Genomic DNA, 7,996 nt, shown 5'->3' on the forward strand with positions numbered 1-7,996 from the left:
TCTCTCTCATCTGCTTTGTGAAGCTCTCTGCAGCAGCATCTGCAGTCACTAACATTCAAGAGACCATTAATAAACCAAACTGTAGTGCTGGCACATAAGGGTAAAAACATAATATGTAAAAAAGAAATTATCCCAGGCCTGCTGTGGTTAACAAGAGTCTTCCCAGTTATTCCACTGGGCTTTGGATCACTCTGGATTACAGCGCTGTCTGTATTTAGTGCATGAGGTTGTAAACATTATGGGCCATCTCAATGCTAATTAACCTTTACAAAATGACAAATTAACAGCTTGAAGTAACATTATTCCATAGAAGAAAAAATCTCTAAAAATCAGGATTTTGTTTTTATTTAAGGCTGCTTTTTGTAGTGCTCTTTCAGTGCTCTCTCTGTGTCCTACTCCTTGTTCTGTTCAAAAGACCCCTGAAACAAAAACTGAAAAGCTTATAAAATTTGGTTGGTTTGTTTGGAAGGTTTTTTTCTCACCTTTTCAAAATCACCAGTTATTCCAGTAACTTGCAATATTGAGATCGAAGGAAAAACGATTTCCTAAAGTTTAGCAAAAGCAAAACATGCTTTAATAGGTCATTCAAATCTTTAAATCAGGGTAAGCACGACAGATACACTTAATCACAGAGAAAACACAAGTAATGCCCACTTTAAAAGAACCTCCTTGATTCAGTGCCTCTAATCAACTTCTAATATCCAATTCCTTATTACTAGCAACAGAACAGCTTGAAATTCTAAGGCAATTTGTGAAAAGGAATTTCAAATGTTTTTCCAACACATTTCCCAGTGTGTGCATATGCATCTGTGTATTTTTTTAACCAGATTAAGCTTACTGAATGCTGATGGGCAAAATGATATTCACAGTTTCACAGTAGGAATACATTTACGAACTAGAGAAACCGTCTTCTCTTTCTTCCCTCTCCCCTCTTGACTATTTGCAGTGCCTTGCAGCGCATACATTCCTGGCCATGCTCAGTTGTGGTCGGATAGATGCCATTGATGACCATGGCAGAAACTGCCCCTGGATCGCGCTGCTTCTCTGGCTGATCTCAGCTCAGTACCAGGCAGTTCCTCATGCCACCCCGGATTCTGGCTGAGCTGGCTGGAAGAAACCTCTTCAGAAAAAATGTCTTGTTTCAGAATTTTTTTCCTTTATGCTTATCTATTATCTCAGACATTTTCAGTTCAGACAGAGGAGGGAAGAAACTAGAAACCATTAGGTTGATTATAGCTTCTAACTCCCTCATCTGATTGAAAGGTGGATGTCAAAGGAAATTGTTTCTTCCCAAAAGACTCCTTCAAAAGAGAGCACTTGCCACTCTGCGCCATTTAACGGGTTTTTCTTCGACTGGTCACGCAATGCTTGTACACGGCTCAATGTCAACAGCCTCTTCCACCTGCTCTCTCTTAACAGGCACCTCCAGAAGTGCTCCTGAAGACAGTATCAAAGTCTCTGGCTGTCTCCGGAGACCAAAGCTGATGGCAGCATTGCCACATGTCAAAATCAGTTCCTCAAGGAATGAGTGGAAAGCACCTCAGCATTGCCAAGGCTGTGACGACATCCACTCCTCTGGCTGGCAGTGCAGCTGACTTGTAATAGGGTCAGCAAATTGGGGTTACATGAGACCATGGCAAGAACACAGTTCAATATCTGTAAAGTGGTGGTATGTCTTAATGTCCTCCTGTTTGGATGATTTTCCACCACACATTACATTTCCAGTGTGTCCATCCTTGATGACAGCATCAGCAAATCCACCAAACAGGCTGTTGCACACCCTGCATCACAGTTGCGCCTCACAGGAATAACATCACTCTGGTTTTATTTCTGCTCCTGGCATACTACTCACATTGCTACATGTTGTGCTGCACAAGACACAGGAGCTTTGGGATTGCATGATGATGCTGGGTGTCAAAAGCACAAAGCACAGATTCCTGCCCAATGTGGCTGGCCATAGTGGGCAGGTGGGCAGCCCTGCTGCGAAGGCTGCTTCTCCATCCACCCGGCCAGCGGCAAGGAGAAAATGGCAGTGAGGGAGGAAACCATGCAGGGCAGACACAGCACACCCCACCACGGGCCACAGGCATGCGAGCGAGCCAGTCAATTTGTACAAAGAAGCTTGGGGGGAGCGCGGGTGAGCTGATGCCCTCAGCCCACACCCCACTCACACCCTCAGGAGTGGGGACACCCCTGCACACTGCTGCTGCCAGCACAACTCAGCTGGCAGAGGGAGGCTCCGAGCAGCATCTGCTAAGGTGGTTTCCTGCCTGCAGCTGAGACAGCTGCTCAGGAAGGGCATTTCAGAGAGCCTTAGGCAGTTCTTCAGCATGGCCCTAACCCAAAAGGACTACAGGGATATTGTTAATCCTCCACCCTGGATCCTGTGCTGAGGACTGGACTCTGGGTAGATATGCAAATTTATTTTTTTTTTCCCAATCCAAAGCACTTCCTCACTGATATATTTAGGTCTTATATTCATCCTTGCTTCTCCCTGTCCCCAGATCCCATGTCTGTACTGCCAGCAATATCCAAAACAGGAGGGATCCCTGTAGTTTACATAAGGGTATCTGATTGTGCTAACATCTCCTTGGCCTCTAACTCCTGTCAAAGAAGTAAAGAGATTTCTGGGACTTGATGTCTGCCTCTCCTTCTCCAGTCAGAGTGGAGGTGCTGGGGAAGCTATGCATGGGAGTTGTGTTGTCATAATTGACCCCTGAGGACAAAATGTCAGGAATCAGGACTAATTAACAGTGGAGAAGACTTACAGTGTTATCACATGAAGGAAGTGCACTCCCACCAGCTCTTGTTTACAGCACCACACTGGCCATAATGCAATTTGTAGTGGGTCCAATTTTCTTTTTTCTCCATACAAACATTTTCTTCAGCTCCCCCCTGAAGCTGTCATGGAGCCAGGCATAGAGGAAGGCATTGGTACAAGCAGACATCATTGCAAACCAGTGGCACAGCAGCTGGATAAAATTGAAGTACTGTTTGTCAATCAAGCTAATATCTATGTCCTTTATCATGTTAAAGATGTGCAGAGGCAGCCAACAGACTCCAAAGGCTGCCACCACTAAGACTAGCAAGCGAAAAGTCTTTCTCCTCCTCGCTCGGTCCCACTCAGCTTGGCCCTGGGTGACGTTGCCTGGGACTACACGGTTTTTCAGCTTGACTGAGATTCTCAGATAGGACAGGGAGATGACAGCCAAAGGCAGTATGTAGGTGATGATGAGGGTGCTGTAGGCGTAAGCTAAGCGATCTCTTTTCATGTGGAACCAGAACTCCTCACAGATGGAGAAGTCCAGTTCTGGGAACTCTGCATGGTAAGTGTGGACCAAGGCTGGGGCAGCCAAGGTACAGCTCAGCAGCCAAATAGCAGCCAGGATATAAGCACAAATAGGGATTGTGAGCCTCCTGCGGAATGGGTACACCATGGCGTAATACCTATCCACAGCTATGACAGTCAGCGTAAAGACAGACACAAACACAGTCACAGGTTGCATCAAGAAGACAAAGTAGCACATGAAACGCCCATACACCCATCCTCTGGGCTCAAAGGCATACGCGAGTGTCAGGGGTACACAGGTCGCACACATGAGCATGTCTGAGAAAGCCAGATTGCCTACCAGAAAGTTGGTGACATTGTGCATTTTTTTTGTCTTGCAGATAACATAAATGAGAAGGTAATTCCCAATGACACCAATAAAAACCACTAGCGAGTAGCAGGGGATGATGAGTGGCTTGAAGGTCTGAACAAACTGGAGCCCTGAGAATAAATTGCTCGCATTGTTGTGAATCGCAGAGAGGAAGCTTTGGGAGGTTAAATTATCCGAATTCATCATTTCCCTCCTTTTGTCGTCTGCCGTCAGCTGAGTGAAGTAGTTACCACTGCACTACTCCTGCACTCAATCAGTGTGGATAATGAATGGATTACTGGGTGTCCAGAGGTTACCACATGGATAGTAAACAAGCATCTGTAAAAGCAAAAGGCAAAGTTGTAATCCTTGAGAGGCAGCTTTCAGCAATTCCTAAGAAAAATCAAATACAACCGATTTCCATTAAAGTCTTCCTGCATTTACGGTTAAATCAAGATTTTTTTGACAGCATGCCACTTAATAAACATTTAATGCAATGAGTACTTACTGCTGTGGTTTTTTAATCCCATATGATTTTCCTGTGGATGCCAAGAAGTGCCCTAGATGTCTGTCTTCTGCAAATCCAGAAGCCTCTGTGTGTGTGTGTGTGTGTGTGTGTGTGTGTGTCTCAGAGAGAGAGAGAGAGAGAGAGAGAATATATGAGTGAGAAAGAGGGTGATGCGCATTTACAAGCTAAGTGGAGATCAGTGTTTTTAAACAGTCTTCACTACTAGGTCATGACAGATTTGTGCATAAGCTTTTATCCCTATTGGCTGTCCTCAGTATTACGTTGCTCTTTGCGTGTTTCTTACTGATAGTAATTAGTTCTAGAATATCCTTTCAAAAATTCTTTTTTTCTTCCAGTGCATCTATAATTGCCCCTCACAGCTAAAAATCAATTTACATTCATTAACGCCAGCCTGCACAGTACCTAATCCAAGATTCACTTTGCCACAGCCCTCAGAGTGTCCGAAAGAGCTACCTGTGATTTTGTTGCCATAATGTGATTGTAAATTAGAATTTTAATAACATGCTGAAGCCAAATAAATGTTTGTGCCACTAGAGGGACTCAGCTACGTACCTGGTGAATGAAGTTAGGATTAGAAATGTGCATTTAGCATCATAAGGGATCTTATTTTATTTAAATTTATTTTCTAATGGTGGTGCAATATTTGCTCACCCATTGTGAGTATTCTCAGCGGGGTTTACGCATCTTTAAAAGTAAACACATCCAAGCACCTGAAAAGAGGTATTAGCAGCCAAATAGTTTAGCTGTAAGGGTTTACCTGCAGTGAACAACAGCAAGCTGTTTCTAATATTGGAGCTGCACAAAAATATTTGAGGAGTTTCTTCGTTCCTACAGTAGGTTTGTGAACCTTTTCTCTACCAGACAACAAGTGCTAACCAGTCTGTAAAACAGTCTATACTTGGGGGGTTTTGTTCAGACAACTAGAAAACAAAAATATCGTGACAAGTGCCTACAGAATACACATTTCAGCAGAGATCCCCATCCAGCTCTTGCCTACTGCTCTATTTCTCCCTTAGCTCTCCTCCATTTCCACCACTTCTGGGACCAGTGCCTCAGCTAGTGAAAAATAGTGAAACCCCACTGCATCCATTTATACCAGCTAGGCAAACTGCAAAAATAAATGGAACAGCCCAACAATTTCACAATACTTTAGAGCAGAGAACATTGCTAGGTTTTGCAAGGCACTTGGGGATTTAGACTCAATTTCAATGGACAGTTTATGTCCTAATCTCTTAGACTACTCTTAGGAAATATTAACCCATTATTTATATGAGGCTATGGGCTGAACCACATCCTTCTTTTGATTTGATATAATTTGACATAAACCAAACGATTAAATAGATTTCTTTTGTGTCATAATCCTTTCCCTAATCTTAAAACAGAAGCAAATCCTATGTAGCCCTTGTTCAGACTGGACCCATTCTCCCACAACTACTTCTGATGGATGGGCATTTCAAACATAGTAAGTGCTGACTCTGTGCTGCTGCATTTATGGTTAAATTATGCTATGGACTGGAATATGGCTATAATTCCAGCCCAAGGGGAGAAAAATCATGTAGTCACGTTGCTCAGGAGTGCTATCCTTCACTTCATGGGTGTAGTAACCTACTCATGACCCGCACAAAATATGAAATGTTATATCCCACTTCAGAATCCAATCTCACCTATCTGAGCTGGATGAGACCCAGAGGAATATAGTACCTATTTATGTCTATGTACACAAATCCAGACTAGGAGAGGCACCTGAAGGTAGAGGTTGCAAAGAGGCAAGGAAAAAGGTGATTCCTACTGCTTTCACCACCCAGTGCAACCATCCTATTTGGTTATGAGTGGCGTGCTGCAAAAGTCATTCCTAAAACTCATAAACGTAATTGTTTCACTGAATGTGGGAGAAAAGTATGGTCTGATTTAAATCCTACTGAAACAGGATGCCAGTAGGCTTTGGATGTGGTCTCCAGTATAAGACAAAAGACACCAAAAAACTGAACAGGGAGCACATGTAAATGGCATTCATACTGCCCACTTCCTACTGGAACTGTAAGCCTTATGCTAAGAAAGCCTCGTGATAATATCAGTGCACACATAATAATTGAATATCACGTTTTTAAGTGATTTGTCTGTTTCATTCCCAAGATTTGCAGAGTAGATCCAATAAATATCCTCATTGTATTCCTATGAGAAAAAGGTTTCTACTTTTCTATGTGAGAATAAAAATCAAGCAAAGTATCATCTAAAGTAGCCTTCAAGATCACCTTAATGCTCAGATTACAAAAACCTGCAAGTAAATTTAGAGATTCTTTTATTTCAGGTTATACCAAGCAATCTTCTTCCATTTTCTCTTACCTTTAAATGTGTTTTCTTCACCTCTGAAACCAGTAACCAGTAAATCTTCTGTTTGAAGGTTCCCACCCTATTTCTGTTAGTGATTTTCTGTTTGTTTTGGCTCCAGGCAGAAAATGTCTTCAGTTCAACTGTACTCCACAGCCAAGACCTGGAAAAATAATATTTCATAGGGGCTTGAATAGAAAAAGTATTTCAGTATTTTACCCCAAAGAAATTCCCTTTCCTCCTTGCAAAACTGCAAATATTAATCTTGTTTAGCATTTCCAAGGCTAGGTGACAAAGCCCTTCCTGAGCTAAGTCTATTTCACACACAGAATTTTCTCATTAAAAGAGAAAAGGTCACAGAAACTGCATTACTGTCATATTAGAACTGGTTTGACATTCCAAGTGTATAAGGGTGTCACACATAGGAATGCTGATTAGTGTCTAATTGAAACCCTGGTCTTCCTTGAGTCAATGGCGAATGTTATAGCTAGAGCCAGACCAACACTTCACAGAAACGTTTCAAGTGTTCACGATCTCTTATGCTAACCTGTCCAACTCTGTACAGACATTTTGAGTACAAACATTGCAAGCTGCTATGTAACTTTCAGAAAATGCTAAACTTCTTAAGGCACTAACGCCGTTCCTTACATGCATGTCTAATCATCCTTGTAGTTCCTAACTAAACCAGCACGATCCAGGAATGACATCTGATCCTACCAGCCATACTTGCAAAGCTCAACAGTACTTCTAAAGCCAGCAGGCACTCTCTTCTATTATTTAGCCTTGCAGACTTAAAAAAAGTTTCTTCTGTCATTGAAGTCTCACAGCTTCAGGTGTTAGTGTTCTATGGGTTTGTTTATTTGATATGTGTCTTTTCCTGTTAAACACAACTTCTTGTGCATTCACACAACTCCTTTAAAAAGTTTCACATTCCTCCAGGAATGTTCTGTGCAATGATCAGGTAGTTCCTGCAGACTCTACAATAAAAATAGACGTTTTGCTTATTTTGAATGAAGTAGAGCTGGGGGTTCTTTTAGCAAATTTTTCTTTTGACCAGCCAGGGAACAAGGTTATATATCACGCAATAATTTCAAGACAGGGCAGCCTGTCTTTCCTTTTCTCATTTAATCATATAAAAGCATCCTGTCTGCTCCTGCTGTGGGCTGAGACTCTAAACAGTCTCTAAACTTTAAAAAACATGTTTACAACTAAGGGTTTTGCTTGGTAGGCTTGGAGTATTTTTGGTTAATGTGGCTGCTTTTCTCAAATTCAAGGTAGCAAACTTTGATAAATTCGGGATTGAACTTAAAATAATTTATTTAAGCTGAAGAGGAGCTTAACAACTTGAATGAAGATGAAGCTTGAATTTAAGTCAAAACATGCTGGATGTTGCATGCTAAAAGTAGAGCAGGGGCTCTATTCTTCCCTGTGTGCACCGAATTCTTAGTCTGCTGAGCAAAGTGAGATGAGAAAAATGGGCTGGTTCCCTGGATGACAAAGA

At 42.1% G+C, this 7,996-nt stretch overlaps 1 protein-coding gene across 1 annotated transcript; it reads right to left on the reverse strand.

Annotated features, from left to right (window-relative positions):
• Positions 1-2,659: 2,659 nt before the first annotated feature.
• Positions 2,660-3,860, reverse strand: PRLHR (prolactin releasing hormone receptor). Its single transcript, XM_074908474.1, has one exon. The coding sequence runs from the start codon at positions 3,843-3,845 to the stop codon at positions 2,811-2,813; it is 1,035 nt and encodes a 344-aa protein (XP_074764575.1). The 5' UTR covers positions 3,846-3,860; the 3' UTR covers positions 2,660-2,810.
• Positions 3,861-7,996: the final 4,136 nt, after the last annotated feature.

This window comes from Athene noctua, chromosome 5 (assembly GCF_965140245.1).
Source record: "Athene noctua chromosome 5, bAthNoc1.hap1.1, whole genome shotgun sequence".
Lineage (NCBI taxonomy): Eukaryota > Metazoa > Chordata > Aves > Strigiformes > Strigidae > Athene > Athene noctua.

Excerpts from the sequence above, each read along its gene's own strand:
- PRLHR (XM_074908474.1), bottom strand. The coding sequence starts at position 3,845 with ATGATGAATTCGGATAATTTAACCTCCCAAAGCTTCCTCTCTGCGATT.